This window comes from Cupressus sempervirens, chromosome 8, assembly GCF_028749045.1.
Source record: "Cupressus sempervirens isolate cs-2001-9-10 chromosome 8, ASM2874904v1, whole genome shotgun sequence".
Taxonomy (NCBI): Eukaryota; Viridiplantae; Streptophyta; class Pinopsida; order Cupressales; family Cupressaceae; genus Cupressus; species Cupressus sempervirens.
Genome location: NC_143125.1, coordinates 812,333,060 through 812,355,319, shown reverse-complemented (window position 1 = coordinate 812,355,319; position 22,260 = coordinate 812,333,060). Strand labels below are relative to the sequence as shown.

Below are 22,260 nucleotides of genomic sequence, written 5' to 3'. Positions count from 1 at the left end.
GGCTGAGGATTGGTTAAAGACCATCCTAGACAAACTAGTTAAAGCAGAGGGGGAGGATGTGGACAAAGATGTGCATGAGAAGGATGACAACCATGGGCTGGAAGAGGCAAGTAGCCCTATATCTTTTGTTTATTTTTGTTGTGTTTATGATTAAGCCTATGAACTTGGTACACTACGAGGTCTTTATGTTTATGTTGATTAAGGGGACTTATAGCAATGATTTTATAAGGGTTTTTGTTTTATTTTAAAGTCTGTTATGCATATTAGTTTAAAGACTGATAGTATTGTTAAGCTGACTATGGACATTTTTTTTTTTTTGAAGTTTAAAGTTGGTATTAGTTAGGTGATTGGGAGGTTACCTTCGGCTGATTTATCAGCCTTTTTGTACTTCAAGGTCAGCCCCCCATATTTTTTATTGCTATCAATTACTTCAAAAACTGATAATTAATACAAAAATCAAAACAAATATCACTGAATTGTTTGTCATAACTTTCCAGAATGAAATCTATTAGTCATACATAGTTTAAATTAGAATAACAATATATAATCAAGTAAGATTAATTTACACATAAGACTAAAATGAACAATTTTAATAAATATTTATAAATTTTAATAAATATAAATTATTATTTAAGTTTACTTAATTTTATTTTTATTATGATACTTTAATTCTTTTAAATGTTAATTTAATTTATATGTGTATACTTCTATAATAAATATTACATATAATTTATGTCTACATACATATAGTGAATTAAGATATATCATCAATTTTATATCTACATACAATTAATAAAGAAAAATATCAGATAAAAATTATGTTTACATACATATAAGAAAAATATAATTTCAAATTATTATTAATTAATTATGAAACAAATAAAATGACTCTAAATTAATATTATTCAACCTTTATATATAACAAACATATATTAGATACGTATGCTAATTTATATTCATGAAAAAAATTAATATGCAAAAGATTTTTAATCAATGTAGTGAAGAAGATCTTTTCTTTCTAGCTTAGATTTCAACATTCTTCTATAGGTTAAGATTTTAAGATTTTTCTACAGGGTTTGCCATGTATTTAATAATTGTAATGTAGACGAACTCCTTGTAGAATCTTGTACTAACAACGGGAAGGTAGCTCCAATTAAAACCTAATGAATAACAATAGCCAAACTCTACCCTAACAAAAATAGGACATACGCCTCCTGCTGTTCCTTTTAAAATTAGCAATGGCTTCTCTGACATCATCATAGAGGTAAGCCCCCTTACAGAACCCCTTCAGCTTACATAGCTTAGTATCCAAACTATCATCCTCCTCCAATGGATTTACCAGAAACCCATTACAAGGATGATGTTTAAATGTAGAAGCATCACAGTCCACAATCACAACATTCTTCACACTCGCATATTCCATAATCAAATCCTTATTCGAAACACCAATATCCTTACACAACCAATAATCTTGGCAAGAGTCTCTGTAAAGTCTGCGGTTGAGATGAAAACCAATGTCCAGCTTATCAAGAATAGGATCTGCCTGTTCTCGAGTATAACGAGTATAGAGAACAATCTCATAGTTTTGCTCCAGCTCAGCCAAAAGATTGTCCAAACTAGGCCTCTTCTTTATATAAGTCATGCAAAGCTCTCCAGAGATATGAATCGAAATAGTGAGATCGTGCTTCATAAACTCCTTGCTCCTCTTCACCAAAGTGTTCATCAACTCCAGAACAATAATCTTCTTTTGCGGTGCTATTGCATGCAATTCACATTGATGTGCACGTAAAAACTCATACTCCAAATTATTACAATCATCTACAAGAAATACACATTTGAATACATATAAATTAATTCAAGATATTACAAGATATAAATTTAAGTTAGTCTATTAATTCTAGAGATCAATGAAACCCTAATTATTAAGGATGAAGGAAAAAACTGACAACTAGAAAACTAAATGCAAAATATTGTGCAGGTAAAAAGAATTTTTAATGTTATTCCAACACACCTATGGCCAGATATATTTTGATGGTCTCTCTCACATCGCAGGACAACGCCGCAATGATGGAGAGATCTCTGACGCAGCACAACTCTCGATCGTTCAAGTCCCCGAAAAATGGTTTCACGGGGAAGGCATTTTTTGAATGAAGTTTATAGCTTGTCAGATTATCGTCCACAATTATGACATTTTTGAGGTCTCTTTTAAGGATTGTGATGTCTTTGACGTAGCCGTCTTTGTTAGAGAGGAGGCAGGAGTCTCTGTAGAGGTGGATGTCTATGTTGGCTTTGTGAATAATGTCAATTTATAGCTTGTCAAGAATGGTGTCTGCATATTCTTTGGTGGCTGAGGTGAATATTATTATCTCGTAGTTGTTTCTTACCAGTTTTTCCATCAGAAGGTCTATTGCGGGTCTCTTCTATACATAGTATGTGATTGCACTTGGGGCTGAGTGCTCATAATGGCCTCTCACGAAGATTGTGTAGTCATATTGGGGGATGACTGTGGAGCTTGAGTAAACAAGGGTGTTCTCTAGATCTAAGACTATTGTTTTCCATTTGGGCGTCTTGTTCTCATTGCTGACCATGAGTTTGTATGATGAGTGCTCCATTTCTTAGGGTTTTGTTGTCTCAATCAATTTCAAGGTATCTTCAATGGTGGATGGGTATTCTATGCTAACATGAAACTCCGGGCTTATGTTCATATGGATCTAAATGGTATGTTTATATTGATCTAAATGATAGGGTGATCAGTCGCAACCCCTCCTAAGTTTTTCCAATACCAATACCTATCATTATGTTAATAAAAATAGTAATAATGATTCGAGCATGTTAAGAAACATGTACAAATATATAATGCTTTATCTTGTTTTACTAAATTTTACCTAGATTGAGAACTATTTCTTCTAACATGAGAATACGTGTTATACAAGGAGCAATTTTTTTTAAATTAGGGTCTGTTTGATTGGGGGAATAAGAATATGGAATAGGAATACACATTTTGGAATTGTTATTCTAGGATAGAAAATAAGAATATTTATTCATATTCTTGTTTGGTTCAGTCAAAATTTGATGGGAATTATGGATCTAAAAATTTATATATTCTAAAATAAATTCATGGAATTGCAAATGCTCATTTTTGGGCTATAATTGCAATATGTATTCCTATTTACAATTCCCATTTAGTACACCCAAATAGAAATTTTGAAATTTTAAGAATTTACATATGCTTAATCCACTCATATTGCAATAAGGAATTTTTAGGAATAATGATGATAATCTAAATGATGTGGAGGTATTTGGAATTGGAAGAGATTTTTACTATATATATATATAATTGAAATCAACATGAAATATGAACTTTAGTTTAATAGTAAATGATATGAGAATACCTAGAACAATAAGTGATTCTTATCATCTAAATGAAATGCTTAAAATAATGTGAAATGTGAACCTTAGTTAAATGTTCAATCATGTATATTGATGTTTGGTAGCTTCACTCTGTTAAACCTATGAGACTATTGTGTGTGTGTGTGTGTGTGTGTGTGTGTGTGTGTGTGTGTATCTATGTATGTATGTATGTTCATATATATATGAATATATATGTATATACATATATACACATATACATATATATCTATATATCTATATATGTATATGTATATGTATATATATTCATATATACATATAGATATATATATATATATATATATATGTATATGTATATATGCATATATAAATATACATACATATATACATACATATATATATATACACATATATATGTATGTATGTATGTATGTATGTATATTTATATATGCATATATACATATACATATATATATATATATATATATATATATATGTATATATATGTATATGTATATATATATACATATACATATATATACATAGATATATATATATATGAGATATTATATTTAATTTATTATTTTATTAATTATAATGGATAGACATGTTTCATGAGGAGACGTGTCTCTCCATGTGTCATTCACAATATATATAAGAGGATATTGATGCATTTGAAAAGAATATACCAAAATGTCAATGCAATTACATCTGCAATCGATCCTAAGAAATCAACATGGTATCAGAGCCTAGTTGCAGATGTAAATTCAATGAAGACTAGAGAAATGGCACAAATACAACCTATAATTCTATTGTAGATACCACCTGTACTTCTAAATCATATACTTTTACGACTCACAAAAATAACTCTCAACTTTAGAGGGATCCTCTTTGAATGGTGGTTGGAGCCTCCATGTTGATGAAGAGATGAAACCTCCATGAATACACAACTAGATGAATGGTTTCATGATTGAGATATTAGAAACAATGAAAGTACTCCAAATTTTGTAGAAAAGATGCCGCTTTCAAGTTCGAGTCACCCATTCAGGCCATGCTTTTTTTGTGGGTACCAGAGAAGAGTAAGTGGGGTGACATCAGGCTAGGATGAAGTACGTAAGAGTCTCCAAATCCACTGCTCATTGTAATACATCATGGATAGAAATTACTTAAAGGTGAGTTTGGAAGTTATGATGTATTGAGGAACTCTGAATTGTTCACTTTCTTATGTAAGACTGGACATGATCCAAATGGCCATGTAGCGTTGCTTCTAAATTTCTTATCTACTACGCCACTCAACATGCTCATAGTGGCATCCTTCATAGTAATTGATCACCTCAAAATTATCAAACCTCTCCTAAACCTTGGCAGATGAAATAAAGATCATAGAACTATCGTGAGAAGCTAAGGATTGGGTAAGTTGGTTATCTCTACGGCACATATCACTGATGGATATGAGAAAAATGAAGATGGATTGTGCCTCACCTTGATCACAAGAAAGTAAATCCACAAAAGATTGGTTGTTGCTTACTTGGATAAATAAGGAGATTAGTACATGGATAGTTCAAGACCATATAATAAACATTGAAGCATGGCGTGAATCACCAAATATCAAGAAAGAGGAAAAATATGACAAATGTCAATTTCCTCCAAGATTTCAATCTTAGTTAACCCAAAAGGATAGGCTTACCTCATACATATTAGGGCACTTGATTTTCATATGATATAAGATATATCCTTATCGGTTAAAGTATGAGTATATTAGATGTAGTTAACTCAAATCATATATATATATATATAGGATTAAAATTAATTATGAATTTAGTATCAAGTTTTAATGTTCTTATTATTATTGAGAATAATTATTAAAGGTATTATTATTATTTTAAGAATTATGTGCCTTGATCTTTTCCTCCAAGAATGTTATTGTAGGAAAAGAAAGATTTATTTTAAATTCAGAGGAGATTAGTATTCAAAAGGAGTTTTCCATTTCAATAGATGCAACATTGAAAGAGAGAGAGAGAGCAGACAGAGGAGATGGTTTTGTTAACCTTTAGTGATCTTGGATGTATTGATTAAAAGGGAGCAGATTGTATTGAAGATGGATTCTCCAATAATCAATAAAATTATAGAAGTCAAGAGCATTGTAATTCTATTCTTTAGAACTATATGGGCCTACCTATGGATATCATGAGGAAGTGAGTGCTTCCAAATGACTATCACTACCTATGGATATCATGAGGAAGTGAGTGCTTCCAAATGACTATCACTTGTATTTGCAGAAGTCATTAAAAGGTGATGATTTTCAATTTAAGTTAATCTATTATGATGTATATCTTACGATTTCTATGCAGATCATGATATATTATACTTTTCATGGTGGATGTTTATATGGTACACATTATGTGAATATGAGTGAACATACCTTATAAATGCTTTGAGTACATGGTGAATGGTATGCAAATTGATGTTCAGAAGGCCATTACATAGAGTACTTGGTGAATGTCAAATAAGTTGACTTTATGAGGTAATTACTCATAGTACTTGGTGAATATCTTCCAACATGACATTCAGGAGGCCATTACTCAAAAGCACCTAGTGAATGTCAAATGAGTTGACATTAGCAAATGTCAAAAGAGTTGGCTTTCTAATAGGGTAAGTGGACCAAGTTGTGGTGCCAAAAAGATGACACCTATTTTTTCCTAGTTTTACAAAGCGCATACGTGCTATAGCACGTACGTGCTTTCTAAAACAAAACAAAATTAAAAATGGGCTGCAAACCCACAACCCATTTCATTTTCACTCTATTTTGCAAGGATTTCATAGCCATAGCACATACACGAGTTGAAGGAATTGAATATTTTCGCCACCCGCCTCCTCAAAATACCTCCTCATCACCGAAGTTCAAGATCAAGATCACGCCATATATTTTCTACCCTTCTTTTTGCATTGTTTTATATGTTTTTGCATTGTTTTGTAGTTTTTCTCAATTTTTCTTTAAATATGTTTATTTATTTAGATTGCAATTGGTTTCTTATTAGGAAATGTGAATAATGAACTGACAAATACCCAACAAGATCCAAAGGAAAACCCTCAACAACAAGAACAAGAAATTTTGCAACCTGCACTAATTGGAAGACCTCCTCGTGGCACATAAGACAACATAATAAATGAAATAGAAAGAGGGAAAACTAAATTACAAGCACTCATTGGTAGGTTGAAAGCTTGTGGACAAACCAATCCAATGAGAGGACAATTGGCATCCTCCCTCAAGTCCATTATGACCCATGTATCTTCTGTTAGTGGTCTGTTAGATATTTGGTGTTAAGAGGGAGGAACAAAAAAGATATTATGCAATGTAAAATACATACATACATATATATATATATATATATATATATATATATATATATATATATATATATATATATATATATATATATATATATATATATACCAAAAGGTAGCATTTGTGCATTGTTTAGAAAGCCTGGTGAACAAAATACTGTTAGAGAGACAAATAAATGGTTTCCCATCCATTGGTGCATACAAGATGGTATTAGAAATAATTTTTGGGATAGATGGTGGATGGTCTTTGATGCTTCTCCCTGCAATAATTATGAGGTCCCAATGTATTTCTTAAGGAAATTGTATTGTGAATTTGTCCTTGGGGATATCCCCAATTATTTTGATATATTAGAATCTCAGGGTAGAGGTGGGGTGTCATCATTTGAGAGGCCAGGGCATGTCATGACCCTAATGTAGTTAGGGCATTTATTGTTAAGCCACAAGGTGAGCATGTGATTATTCCTTTAGTTGTGAAGGAACATGTAGAGGCTAGCACTCTAGGGACTATTAATGCTTTGACATAGACCCTCATTCATTTCATGAGTCCATTAGTTGAGGAGGTTCCTTTTGTGCATCGCAGTCACATGTGCACATCATGCAAATCCTTATGCACATTTGGCAGTCATGCTGGAGATACTATGGATGATGGGCTAGTCATTGATCAGTTCCTGAATGAGATATTTGGCATTGATGCACAAGTAAATTACAATTATAATAAACTAATTTGTTCACATTTCATATGTATAGTGAATGACTAATTAATTAGCATGTATTGACATTGTTCAAAATTTAGGGTCAAAGTGTTGGTGGCCCTAGTAGAGATCCCCCTGCCCCATTTTTCATCCTGTCAACAAGTCCAAAGGTATGTATCAGTTTAATCATTTAAATTAATACATATATTTATTAATTAATTATATGAAGGATTGACAAAAAAATTATGCATGTGCATCACTTCTCTTACTAGACCATCGATATTCACTAGGGACTCCGAGCCTAGGCATGATATGAGCTTTGTAGAGGTACATTTGTTTCATGTTAATTTAATTAATTTAATTATATATTTTTTATGTTTCATGTTACATTTAATGTGTATTGTATGACATGAAGCTCTTGACATCTGAGACTCCTCCTCATCTTCGGCAATCCATCGATCATGGAGTGGCTATAGCTATGTCTAGTTTAGAGCCATTGACTAAGGTATGAAAGAATTTTCTTGGTTTTAGTTGTTGTTTATAATAGTCAGCATCAAAATTTCTAATTTTATTTATAAGTGATTATATTGATTGAATTTTTGTAGGGTCTTGTTACACCCAATCATCAGTGAGCCTTTGAGGTGGACTTACAGAGTGACTATTTGATGGCAGTAAGAAAATAATTAATTTTGTGTGTACATATATTTGATTTCAATGTATAATAATTATTTATTCATATCTACTTTGTTTGTATCATCTCGAGTTAGAGAAGAGCCTAAACAAGAGGACGAGTGAGTGTGTAAGGAAGATCCCATCATCTCCCTCCGCACGAAGATTGAAGACCTCTAGAGATTTGTTTCCTTCCCCTTATGGGAAGGAGAAGATATAGTCGATAGACACACATGTATAGGCATCAATGGACATATATGTTGGATTTTTTGTTACTGGACATATTTGATATACATTTGATGTATATATGACATTTTATATTTGATGTATGACATATATTTGATGCATGACATTATTAGACTTATGACATTATTGGTGAATATATGATATGTTTGTTCATGTATGACATAATTGGTTATCATAATATATTATGTGTTTGTTAATGTATGACATTATTAGTTATCATTTTATATTATATGTTTTTTCATGTATGACATTATTGGTTATCATAATATAATATATGTTCATTCATGTATGACATTATTGGTTATCATAATATATTATATGTTTGTTCATGTATGACATTATTGGTTATCATAATATATTATGAGGTTGCATGGGTACTTGTACCCACACCCCTGGTACTTGTACCCATGTACTTAAGTATCAAGTACACATATCCCAAGTATCGAGTACTCGGTGGAGAGCATCATAGCTAAGAACCTTGATTGAGATTTTTGAAAAAAAAAATTCAGTTTTTTGTTTATGTCTCAACTCATTGTTTATCAAGCTTAATCCAATACCTTATTAGTTCAAAACTTTGATAGAATATTGATTAACAATAAACTTTATCACTTTTCAAGTATAAGTTTATCATTTCCAATATGTCATCATCATATGATTTATGATCTTATTCATGTTTAAAGTTTTCCTTCTCTATTATTTGTTTTCAAGCTTAATTCAATACCTAATCAGTTTGAAACTTTGATACAATATTGATCAACAATAAACTTTATCAATGTTAAAGCCAAAAATTTATCATTTGCAATACGTCATTGTCATATGATTTATGATCTTCTTGTTCATTTTTAAAGTCTACCTTCTATGTTATGCATCTAAACATGAATCATAAAATATTATTACAAACATTTAACATATCTGAAACTGAAAACAATACATTACATTTGTAAACTTTATCATTGTTCTTGATTTGAAAAATCATTGTCATGACTCATAAATTCAAGTTTTCTATAAATATAAAAGTATAATTAAAAATAAATTTTGACATACCCAAGTACCCCCCTCCCCTATTATAAAAAATAGTTGTACCCGCACCTTAAGTACCCCAAGTACCTCCATCCCCATGCAACCTTGTATATTATATGTGGATCTTGGTATTTTCTCTACACCTATGTGGTCTATAGGATCTCTTTCTACTTATAACATCCCCTAACCTTGCCCAACTGCCTCGCTAGGTTAACTAATCCAAACTTGCAGCATCACTCCCTTACTCTTCTAGGAACACTATCCCTACAAAGGTTTTATAGATCTACTAGGGTACCAGAGAACTCCTTAGTCCAAACAAGGTTTCCATGATGTCCTAAGATGTTAGTGGAGCACTTTTACTATGCTTGAATGGATAACAACAATGGTTTTGTACCCGATTTCAAGATCTCTTCACAAAAGGGCTACAAGGAGAGCCCCTAATTAGGCCTCCACCTAGATTTCTAGGGCCAATAATTCCTTTGTATTAGAGTTTCAACACCTCTAGACTTAATAAAAAATTATAGATAGGACCCATGCTGAAGGATTTTTAGGGTCTCAGGGTGCCTACAAGCCTTACAACAAAAATAGAAAAATTGAGGGTTTGGTAGGGTTTTCTTGGTTGTCTGTTATCTCCACTTTTAAGACACCTTCCATACTTCATCAATAATCCTCCTCCACAAGTTAGAACCTCCTCATACCCGTCTTCAATCACTCAGAAGGGAAAGTCTTCATTCTTCAACCTTTGCTCTCAAGAGCTCTTTCTTTGCTGGCAGTCCCTAGTCAGGCATTGCCTAGCTCGCCTAGGGCTTGGTCAAAGAATTTTTTGCACTCACTTTCAGGGCCCTTTCTTGCATAATGTAATACATTATATTCTATGTCCTTGAAATCTAGAAGACCATGCAATTTCCATAGTGGAGACAAGACTTACAGCCCTTTCATGATATACAACTTCAAAACTGGTAGCAGACAAGTATCTTTGAAGAAATTTACAAAACCTTTCAAAACTTGGTCATAAACTATAAATAATCATGGAAAATGGAAAAAAAAAAATAAGACAACTAAAACATGTAACAAAGTGATAAAAGCCAGGTGATTTGCCTCCAAACAAGATTAAAAACCAGTAAAATCTGTGCTAAAATAGTCACAATCTACTACATACATTCCAACAGTATGGATTCGTACAAGAAATGAGTTTTCAACCCTTGATTAGGGTTCCTCCAAGCATAAATAGGTTTCTCCTTGGGTTAGAGATAGGTTTTATGGATTTTTCAAAGCTTCTTGACAATGTAGGTCTTTTAGCAACAATTGGAAAAAGTTGCTCAGCAACTTTTTAAAATTGCAAGCAATTTTGGGGCAATTTTTATTGGTCGAGTAGTCTTGTTTTGACTCACATTTCAAGACCATGCTATGCCTTTCCAATAAATCCTTTGGAGTGAAAAATTTACTATCTCTCTTTACCTAAGAATCCCCAAACTCATAATAACATCCCTTCCGTAAGGTGGTGGATTTACATAACATTGCATTATTCTTGCACTTTGATCTTCTAAACAAGTCCACCTAAAATGCAATAAAAACACCTAAGTAAAACTTCCCCCAACAAAGAGATAAGAAAGGTACCAACCCAAAGTCAAGGTACCATTCTCAATAGAGACCAAAGAGGAAACTTTAAGACCTATCCTAGCTTGGACACACAAGCATGAGCTAAATGCCCTTATTGTATTCACATACTTCTTCAAAGAAGTTCATCACACCAAAAATGATAATGTGGAAGCCTTGAAAGGGTGCACTTGCACCACCTTCCAAGAGATTCTTCAACATCCTATGAGTGAAAATAATTTTCTAATATCCTATGACTATATTTTCTTTGCAACAACATGTAATTTGTTGATTTTCAAACAACTCTTCACGAAGGGAAGTGGTTATGTTTCAAACCCATGAAATGACTATTAAGACAACCAAGAAGATCATTAACATCTTCCACTAACTTCATTTAGTGATAAAATTCAACTATATAAGGTGTAATGACTCTCAAAACACTTATTGAGTCAACTTATTAACAAAAACAATAAAAAAAGGAAAATTATTAGGACTAAGGCAATTTGGGTTTATAGGTAACCTCAACTTACTTGACCTTACAAATAAGGATTACCTTATTGCCATAAAAAAATAACATGTTCAAAATGATGTGTATGATCACCCCTTTATCTTCTATCATGAGTCTCCATCATTGGATGAGATGACATATCCAATTTTCATCGTCAAAGATCACTGCCCTATGGCATTTAGTGACTCTTAGGGATGATTCAATTTGGCCTGCCCAAGAACATTTGAGCACCCAATGAGATGGGACAAGCTTGGGTCTAGTGTTTACCTAGCCACCTAAAGCTAATAGAATAGATAGTTTGATCCTACGACGAAAGGTGAGAGAGATTTGGTAGTTGGAAACTTTGTACTGGCCAATACTACAAGTTTTAACATCACTTGAGATGGCATCACAAAATCAAAATAGAGTAAGATCACTAAAAAGTGAGAGAGGTTATTATAAGTCTTTGCAACATGGTCCTATAGCACTTAGAATCACATCCATACCTTGCACGAGCTCTGAGATATGCCTTGACAAAGATCACTTCCCTATGGCGTTTAGTGACCCTTAGGGATGTTTTGGTTTGGCATTCTTGAGAACATTCAAGTGCTCAATGGGATAGGACAAGCTGGGGGCTAGGGTTTACCCAACCACTCAGAGCTAACAAAATAGACAATTCAATCCCATGACAAATGGTGAGGGAGATTTGGCAGTTGGTCACTTTGTACTGGCCAACACTACAAGTTTTAGCATCACCTGAGATGGTGTCGCAAAATCAAAATGAAGTAAGATCTCTAAAAAGTGAGAGAGGTTATTCTAGGTCTCTACAACATGGTCCTATAGCATCTATAATTGCATCCATATCTCACACGAGCTCTGAGATATGCCCTATCAAATATTGCTACCCTATGGCATTTAGTGAACCTTAGGGATGTTTTGGTTCAGCATGCCCGAGAATGTTCAAGAACTCAACATGATGAGACAAGCTTGGGGCTAGGGTTTACCCAGCCACTCAAAGCTAACAGAATAGATAGTTTGATCCCATAAGAAACAATGAGGAAGATTTGGTAGTTGGCAACTTTTTACTAGCCAACACTATGAGTTTCAGCATCACTCGAGATGGCATCGCAAAATCAAAACAAATTAAGATCTCCAAAAAGTGAGAGAGATTATTGTAGGTTTCTGCAACATGGTCCTATAGGACTGGAATCGCATCTATACCTCACATGAGCTCTGAGATATGCCCCATCAAAGATCGCTGCCCTATGGCATTTAGTGACCCTCAGGGATGTTTCAGTTCAGTGTGCCTAAGAATATTCAAATGCTCAATGGGACTAGATGAGCTTGAAGCTAGGGTTTACCCAACCATCTAGAGCTAATAGAATAGATAGTTCAATCCTACGATGAATAGTGAGGGAGATTTGGCAGTTGGAAACTTTATATTGGCCAACACTACGAGTTTCAGCATCACCTGAGATGGCATCACAAAATCAAAACGGAGTAAGATGTCCAAAAAGTGAGAGATTTTATTGTAGGTCTCCATAATACAGTCCTATAGGACCTAGAATCACATCCATACCTTGCACGAGCTCTAAGATATGCCCCGTCAAAGATTGCTACCCTATGTCATTTAGTGACCCTTAGGGACATTTCGGTTCAGCATGCTCGAGAATGTTCAAACACTCAATAGGATGGGATGAGCTTGGGGCTAGGGTTTACCTAGCCACTCGAAGCTAATAGAACAAATAGTTTAATCCCATGATGAATGGTGAGGGAGATTTTCCAGATGGTAACTTTGTATTGGCCAACACTACGAGTTTCACTATCACCCAAGATGGCTTAGCAAAATCAAAATGGACTAATATCTCCAAAAAAGTGAGAGAAGTTATTTTAGCTCTCCACAACATAGTCCTATAGCACCTCAAATCGCATCCATATCTCACATGAGCTCCAAGATATGCCCATCAAAGATCGCTGCCCTATGGCATTTAGTGACCCTTAGGGACATTTTAGTTCGACATGCCCGAGAATGTTCGAGTGGTCAATAGGATAGGATGAGCTTGGGACTAGCATTTACCTGGCCACCCAAAGCTAATAGAATAGACAGTTTGATCCCATGACAAACAATGAGGGAGATTTGGTAGTTGGCAACTTTGTACTAGCCAACACTACGAGGTTCAACATCACCTGAGATGGCATCACAAAATCAAAATGGAGTAAGATCTCCAAAAAATGAGAGAATTTATTGTATGTCTTCACAACATGGTCCTATAAGACCTAGAATCACATCCATACCTTGCACAAGCTCCGAGATATGCCTCGTCAAAGATCACTACCCTATGGCATTTAGTGACTCTTAGGGATGTTTCGGTTTGGCATGCCCAAGAAAATTCAAGGGCTTAATAGGATAGGATGAACTTGGGGCTAGGGTTTACCCAGCCACCCAGAGCTAACAAAACATATAGTTTGATCCCATGACAAATGCTAAGGGAGATTTAGCAGCTGGCAACTTTGTACTGGCCAACACTACAAGTTTTGGCATCATGCAAGATGGTGTTGCAAAATAAAAAAGGAGTAAGATCTCTAAAAAGAGAGAGAGGTTATTTTAGGTCTCCGCAACATGGTCCTAGAGCACCTAGAATTGCATCCATACCTCACACGAGCTCCAAGATATGCCCCATCAAAGATCATTGCCCTATGGCATTTAGTAACCCTTAGGGACATTTCAGTTCAATGTGCCTGAGAATGTTTGAGAACTCAACAAGATAGGATGAGCTTGGGGCTAGGGTTTACCTAGCCACCAAAGCTAATGAAATAAATAGATTGATCCCATGATGAACGGTGATAGAGATATGAGCAAGATATGTATGTGTAGGCCACTTTGTGCAAGATATGAGCAAAAGTTTCTAATTAGGCCAAATTGATTCTTTTTGAGTTTTTGGTCAAGATAGCCTAGGATTAGGTGTTTTCAATTGGTTTTTAATAGTTTGGAACCTTTTCCAAATCTTAGAAGTGAAATCTAGTGAACTTTGCATTAGTTGCACTTTTTGTGTAAAATTGTAAAAGTTGTAAAAGTTGCTTTAAAATGAAAATCTAAATGGAAACCTTCTAACCTTAAAAAAAATGTTTTCAATTCTCACATACCCAAGCATCGATAGTTACAACTTCCCAAACTTCCATTTGAAACTTTTTAGCAAAAATTGCAAAAGTTGCTCAAGCAACTTTTTGAGCAACATTGTAACTTTGCATTTACAGGACTTGGTAAGCTAGGATACTCAAGTTGGGCATGATCCCTCAAATTTTTTGTCAAAATATATTAATGATCTTAATAGAATAACAAAAATCTCATTTCCAACTTTAAATGGAGATTTCAGCTTAAATGGAGATTGTTAGTTCCAAGCATGTCCCAATCAAGTAGATGATTGGTTTACAAAGCAACCAGTAGGAAACAGGGTTGTGGAAATGAACTTAGTGCTCAATAAGGTTCAAAAACACTAAAATAACTTATTTCCAAATGCTCAACACTTCACCAATTCCCAAACTCCTACCATTCACAAATCAACACGCTACAAGAGGTCAAATCCTTCATGGTACTTAACCTAGGGCTTGATTGGAAAAATCACAAAACACATCCTCCAATCTTGAAACCCTGGAATCTTAAAAAGGACCCTACTAACTACCATTTCAAAAATGCACATGAAATTTCAACCAAGGAAATTGCAGTTAGAGGCCCATTTTTGCTGTGTGCACCAAAATGTTGTCTTATAAACTTAGTTTCACTAAAAATACAATAACTTGAGTTAGAAAACATGTAGAATGATGAGACTAGAAGAAAAAGAAAGATGATTCAAAGATCTATCTCAAAAATTTATCACATCTAAGTCTAAAATTCCATACATTTTGTGCAGCATGCAAACAACAATAAAAATGACTCAAAAAATAAATTTCTTTCTTTACAACTTCTTCCAATCTATATATTAATGTCCTCCAGACCTCACAAATGAGGTATATATATCTCTTATATATATATATTTTAATGGTTAGAACCAGTATTTTAATAGTTATAACCCTTTTCCCACTAAGTTGCAAATTTGAGCAACTTTTACAATTTTCAACAGTGCAACTTTGCACAAAAAGTGCAATTTTCACATTTTCACTTAATTCCATGTCTAGGACTTGGAAAAGGTTTTAGCATATCTAAAACTAGATAAAAACAACTTAGTCCTAGGATTTATTGAACAAAAACATTAAAAATCCTAAATTTGCCTAATCGGCAACTTTTGCTTATAAATTAAATAAAGAGCCTTAAGCATACAAAATGGTGTCTTTCTTTGACAACCATGGACTTCTCATTCAAGGGTTGTTTATTCTAGCCTAAGTAGGTAAAAAAAAACATGAAAACCAAAATATAAACCAAGTGCCTTGGTGCTATGCGCCAGTAACATACCCCCAAACATGAATGAAAAGAGAACAATGACCATGTACATAGTGAGATTGGTGAAATGCAGCAATAAAACTCTTTGTGTTTACAAGTTTGCAATAAATGGCATGGCATCCAATACCCATACTACCACACTTAGGTCCAATTTGATGTTTTCATTTATTTAGATGAAGTTTTGTAGATAGTCATTTTCACATTGTTTCTAATGTAGAGCTTACAACCTTCTTTCACCAAAAGCTTCCTAAGTGCCTAGTAACACCCAACCCACTGCAAGATGCCAATTAGGCTTACTTTCCTTTAGCCAATGCTGACCACTATATCTCCAAGTGGACTCCACTTTTATAAGGTCTTTCCCCTATTAGGAATAAGGTGTCTCAACCTTGTATAATTCCTATTCTTTTTTTTTTTTTGTAAAATGTATTTCTTGCAAATAATGTTGATGTGTCGACATCTTGAATTGTGTGTAAGGAGATAATGATTAAAATAGTTATGAAAAATTCCTATGACACGTAAGAGCTATGTTAGGAAGATTCAATGACAGGTGAAGACATGTGGAAACTAAGATATTTGAGTACTGTACACTCTACCCCAATAGTGGGGTTCAGGTCATCGGTCCAAAAAAATTTCTCGAAGAATGGTAAAACCCTAATATGGTTTACCTTTTGGGAGTAGCCTTAAAGTGAAGTGAATGTTATAAGCATTTTTAGGGTTATGAAGAGATGCGATGTGAAAAAGGTGTATTGTTGGTACTGCAAGTAGCTACTAGAGTCTTCTGTTGTTGATGTTGAACTTGCATTGCAAGTGTATTGTAACCTCATGTTGAAGATAATACATTGTGAAAGTTCTGAAGGGGTAGGGTTGTTTTACTGAAAGGTTTTTCCCCACCGAAAAATCCTTGTGTTATGTGTTCCTATCTCTGTCTATTTTCTGTATCCATGGTTGGCTGCAATATTGTTGTTTACATGATATTGAATCTATAAGTGTAGAAGATTTTAATAGGATTTGCATCATACTTCCATTATGAGATTAGTGTAGGAAGCTATTTTTGCACCTGAGTTTCCTTACATCCCCTTCTCTGGGGCTCTTAGAAAACTTGGGTCAATTGTAGGTTTTAGGGACACTAGCCCTCAACTAGGCCAAATAAGGCAAAATGTGAAATCTGATTTTAAAACTCCAAACTTAGGCTAGCACTAACATCACTAGGTTCATACCATAGAGATTCATGCACTTTTAGTGTTCTAACACCCCCAAAAGACCAAATTCCCAAAATCAAGCCTGGAAATCCTAGTAGGTCAATTTTCAATTTTCTATGGCTAACTTCCAAACTTTCCAAATTAGGTATCAAAAAAATTACTTTTTTAAATACGCTTTACTAGGTTCTTGAAGACTCCAAAATATCTTGGGCTGAACCTACTCCAGCATGTCCTAACTCCCACTTGGTTCATAGACCTAATAGGCCTAATTAGGTTGGCTTTCCAAAGAAAGTGTTAGGATATGGGTTCATAGAACCAACACAACTACATGGAACTCTTCCTCCCCATACCACATCTCTATTTTTTCCTTTTCCTAGGTTCGATTAGTTGGTTTGGAAGTCTAATCACCACTTCTCTTACAAATCTAGGCTGAACACATAGGGATGTTCAGCCTAGGGCCAACTGGTAAAAACATGGAAACCTTCTCCTCCAAGCCTAAAACTCTACCATATTAAAGTACACTCCCCTAACTTGCATTCCTCTAAGTGGCATCAAACTCCAACCGTGCATGTTTCCCAAAACACGCAAATTCAGCCCCAAACAAGCAACTTGAACAAAAAATGCAATAACTTGAACAAATGGAAAGATAAATCCTTCAAACCAAAATAAAATGAAGCCTAGTTCATCAGGCTATCCAACCATGTCAATTGATCCCTTCTCCCAATTTTTACAATTCTATACAACATAGAAAAATAGTGAAAATGGTAGAAAATCATAGTTTTATTCATGCAAATGTTCACTAGTCTGTACCATCATGTTGTCCTCTCCATGTACAACATATTTAAACATTTCCTCTATGTCTGCAATGGTCATAACCATATTTCAAATGGTTATGCCAACATACAACCATTTTTGCAACCATATTTCAAAGTTGTTAGCATTTTTGCAGTTTTGCTTGACAATTTTTGCAATTTTTGACAATTTTTGACAACTAACTTCCTATACACCTAGGACTTGACCAAATGACCCTAATGACTATTAAACCCTTCTAAGGATCACAAAAATCCTATTTGCATTTAAAAACCACCAAAATTGCTTATTTTTGACCCATTTGTACAATTTGACACTCTGGCTTATAATGGCACCTAGAGCCCAATTGACCTTACATTTTGGTCTTATTACACCATTCTTATTAATGTTCCAAATCCAAAACTAGGACCACTATCCATTTGCCTTGGTGCCCTACACTAGTTTCCTTCAAGAAAAATGATGTAACCATCCCCTTTCTATTCTAACTATGACTTGGGGATGGATTATTAACATATATCATATGTAATTATGCATACTAATGCAGGGAATAGTCAGAGGATGCTGATGATCATTCAACTAGACAAGTTTGGAGTGCTTGGGTGCATAAAAATGCATTAAATTTGATGCCATAGGTATAGCAGTGGGAGATCTGCCTAAAGCAGGCCATGGTTTTATGTAAAACAATAAAATTAGTCATCATAAACATGGTGTAGGATCAACTAAAAGGTCCTGAAAGTGAATTTTTTGGTTAGATTTGAAGAGGCCCTAGTTTTTGGCCTTGTTTGGTGAGGGTTTCATAAAAAGCACATATAGAAAGTTTATGGGTTCAATAAAATTGATGAATCCTCAGTTTAGGGTCATATTAAGATACTTTACCAAGTTGTATGGTTGTGGGATAATTATTCCATATAGTTCCTTTGTAAATGGAGGGGTTTTTATGCTTAAATAGTGGCCCATAGTGTAACAACAAAGACTTGGTCCAAAATAACCATACCTCATCTTTTGATATGTTATAGAGAAGAAAAATTAGTATCCTAATCTTCAATTTATTTTCTTAATGTTATGGAAAAATATGGAGAAAAATGCAAGAGGACAACATTTGAGAGCTAATTAGGGGCTTGTAGGCCTAGTAGGCTAGGATGATTGGTTTACCTTAGAGATAGGCTCTTGGTATTTGGAAAAATAATTATTTGGGGTGTATTATGGCATTCAAAACCATTATATTACTAAGAATTCTTTGGATAATTCATTTACTGGATTTGGGAAACTTAAGCCTTAAGGTTGCATTCGAAAACCTTTGGGAAAACACATTGTTCAGAGTATTTTCTCATAGAAGTTGTAAGGGCCCATCTTGCTCTAAATCACTTTGCCTAAAATTTTCTATAAAGAAGATATGTAATCATACCCTAAAGACTTGGTTGGAAGTGTAGAAGAGATACAATATGTAATTGGGTCCTAGAGCTACATTACAAGTTGTAAGTTCAATACATGTTCATATGTAGTCAAGTCTCAAATACTTAACTATGATTGTGTTAAGAGGGTGATATGAAATTAGTTCTTCAAGACTATTTTTTAGGGATGCAAGACTTAACCCAATGACATATGAAGATGCTTAAAGAGCTTGCAATCAATTCCTAGAGACTTGATTATAATACATGCCTGTCAACATAGAAGGATGACTTATTGGTTGGGTCTTAAGGCTTGCCACCACTTAGGCATGAGAAAACTTGCAATCAAGTTTGTGATACCCAATTGCATTTTGATAATGCATCAACTTATGACTTTTAATTGATGTCAAGGACCTTGACTATATATGAGAACTAAGACAAACTATACACTAGTAACTATGAGGATAATGCTAGAGAATTAAAAGACATACAAAAGGGCCTAAGTGATGCAAGTGGTAGGGTACTAACAAGGTAGATTGGGAGAGTACAATCTACAAGAACAACCTAACAAGGTTTGACAGCCCAAACAAGGCTCAAGATCAGACACTTGCACCTTGACAACAAATATTACTTAATACAAGAAACCTAAACCAGACATGGAACCAAGAACTTAGACTCAAGAAATGATTTTCTTACATTAGAATAGGCATATCAACTGGAATTGAAGATCGCAAACTGAGAAAAGGACATAGTTCCTTCATTAACCTCTTGGATTCCTAATAGCCCAAGGAATGAGACTTAGGACTGCAACTTGTATGCTCAACATGAAAAGAAAAGACTAACACCAAGATTAATTCCTATTTCTAATGTACTATCAAATTCCAAAGTGGAGAGATCACATTAGCAAGCAAATTGTCAAAACCCATAGGGACAACATTTAGACATGAGGACTAATTAGGCCACATTTACAAAGGAGGTACCATGTAAATATATGATAAAAACATGAGACCAATTGGATATATTGAGGAATGATCCAAATATGTTTATTACCAAGTTACAGACCATAATATGGAGTGTTGAGGCCTTAAAATGTTGGGACAAAAGGTTTGTGTATTGATGCATACAAGGTATATGTATCTAGGGCATCATGTTTCTTCCTTCTCCCTACATCTTATCACTTAGAAAAAAATCATCTTAAAGTTCATTAAAAATACAAGGATTTCACAAAAGGCCATAATTTTCCTATGGTGGAGTCTCACATTATATCTTGATTTCAATCAAAACCCTTGAATTTTGGGTTGTCGGCACTAAAATAGGAATAACTTGAGGTCTATAGCATTTGAAGACCTCAAACCAATTGCATTATAAAGATGATTCAAAAATCTATCCAACCATACTAAGAATAGATCCTGAGGCATCTATACATGATAGTACCATGCATAAAAATAGCCTAGAATGCAGAAAATAAGGTTCTTTTTATTGATTTCAATGCCAAAAATGTACAGTGTATCTTCCACCCACTTGAAATGGATATATGAAGGTCTTACCAAACTTATCCAACCATATTTGAAAGGCTATGACTGTTGGAGGAAATATTAGAAGCATTTTTCCTTAGTTATGCAAAAAGTTGCAAAGTTGCATAGCAACTTTTGCACTTTTAATGCATTTTTTACATTTTAGTGCCTAAAAGGAATTTTAACCATTCAAATGAGTCTAGACTGACCCAACACAACTAATATACCCTAGATTATAAGTATATGCATTCAAATTACATAAATTGTGCCCTTGTGACCTCATTGAGCAACGAGTTCATAATATACCCAAATTGCTAATGGGCCATACAAAAGGGTTGAGGGTGAACCTTATTTCATCATTCCATGTGAGAGTGCTCCTGCACCACTAAGAGACATGAGCCACAATGCAAATGTATTTTTGTGTAGATTTATACTTAATTATTACCAAGCAAAAATCAAGAGCAACATATTGAAAGGTTATGTTAAACAAAAATAATATTGATGATGACCTTCAATTTACCTTTGAACCCTTTTAAAAAAAATTAGATCTCAATATACCTTGTTATTTAAGATGAAACAATATGTGCATTGCTCAATTCACTTGCTTCATATGTTTTTTACTCTTTTCTATCCTCGCCTATATAATTAAAACTTCTACTATGTGCAAAATACTTTCTAACACTTCCAACTTGTTAAATGGGCTATCCCTTAGCAATTCCATGCTAGGGACCCTTCCCTAAGCTAGAGACTTATCCCTTAACTTTATCATTTCCATATGGTAAGATATACCTTGAATTTTAGGCCAATTAGTGACTCTTCCAAATACATTGTGACTTCCTACACCCTAGCTATCACACCTAGGTCTAATGACCCTTATTGATGCAAAGTACACAGCCTACTTCTACCACCTGGCTCTTAAACCTCTAAGGGTACCCAAACCCACTTCAAGATGATATCTTGGTTACCATCCTTTTCCAAATGATGACCTTTACTTATCCAAGTGGACTCCACCCTCCTAAGGTCCTTCCCTTTTCCTAGGGTTCTTGGAAAACTTGGATCAAAATATGGCTTTAGGGACACTTGCCCTTAACTAGGCCAATTAAGGGAAAACAAGTAAAAATGTTTCAAGACTTCAAACTTAGACTTGATTCAACATTTCTATGACTGAATAGGATTCATGCACTTTCAAGGCCCCAACACCTTCAAAGGATCAATATCCCTAACTTAGGCCTAGAATTCCTAGTAGGTCAAAATTAAATTTTCCTTGGCAATCTTCCAAACTTTCCAAAGGACAAGGCCAACTTATCACCTTTTAAAATACCTTTTACCTAGTTCTTGAAGACTCAATGAATTCTTAGTTATCTTTGGATTAAAATATTACGCAAATGTAAAATATTTAGACTTTTAAGATAGATATCAACTTTAAACAACATATAAAATGGCACTAGCTTTTTATGTAGAATTACCCATCTCTAATGAAAACAAAAAAT

The 22,260-nt window shown here is 34.1% G+C and overlaps 1 protein-coding gene across 1 annotated transcript; it reads right to left on the bottom strand.

The window, feature by feature from the left end:
* Positions 1-1,189: 1,189 nt before the first annotated feature.
* LOC149544894 (uncharacterized) lies at positions 1,190-22,240 on the bottom strand. The gene is made up of 2 exons (XM_089796021.1): positions 22,237-22,240; positions 1,190-1,818 (listed from the first exon to the last, which is right to left on the bottom strand). Exons 1-2 carry the CDS (start codon positions 22,238-22,240, stop codon positions 1,190-1,192), a joined length of 633 nt encoding a protein of 210 aa, XP_089652147.1.
* Between the last annotated feature and the right edge of the window lie 20 nt (positions 22,241-22,260).